A 548-nucleotide genomic window follows, 5' to 3' on the forward strand; every position below is an offset into this window, starting at 1 on the left:
TAGCCGGCGGACTGTCGATCTATCTCACTCTGTATGAAGCTAAGTACGGCTGAGAGCAACGCTGCCGCCTGGCTGGTGGTATGTATATACGTTCGTCGATCAGACTCATAGACGTGAATGAAACACAGAGAACCCCATGTACACACCGACAACTGTCCCTGTCGCTATATATGCATGCGTGTAGATACATACAAGAAATAGACATATGTGTATGCATGTACATTCATATACATATACACATCGCGTACTTTCGCTGAGATCATTCGTCGGAGGATCATCGTAGCTCGTTGAGCTATGAAACGGCGCATGATTGCACTTCTCTTTCCAAGATGAACGACAACAACGCGAGCCATGGTGTTAGCCGGTGCAGCTCCTCCTCCTCCCCCTGGAGTCGCTGTTATCCCTGGAGCTCTCAAGCCGTCTGATCCAGGGCCTCCCCCCCCCATGCCTCCCCCTGTTGTCGACAAATAGGCATCTGCTACAAGATCATCTCCACCTAGGTTCCATCCTAGGGCACTTGAAGGGTCATGAGGGTTATGATAGCTACT

General features: G+C 50.4%; 1 protein-coding gene across 1 annotated transcript; it reads right to left on the minus strand.

Annotated features, from left to right (window-relative positions):
* Positions 1-244: 244 nt before the first annotated feature.
* On the minus strand, positions 245-433 carry CSUI_008627 (uncharacterized protein; the record flags this gene model as incomplete). Its single annotated transcript, XM_068068754.1, has 1 exon — positions 245-433. A coding segment is annotated over one exon (186 nt), but the record flags the coding sequence as incomplete, so codon positions are not given.
* Between the last annotated feature and the right edge of the window lie 115 nt (positions 434-548).

Source organism: Cystoisospora suis (genome assembly GCF_002600585.1).
Source record: "Cystoisospora suis strain Wien I chromosome Unknown contig_4898, whole genome shotgun sequence".
Lineage (NCBI taxonomy): Eukaryota > Apicomplexa > Conoidasida > Eucoccidiorida > Sarcocystidae > Cystoisospora > Cystoisospora suis.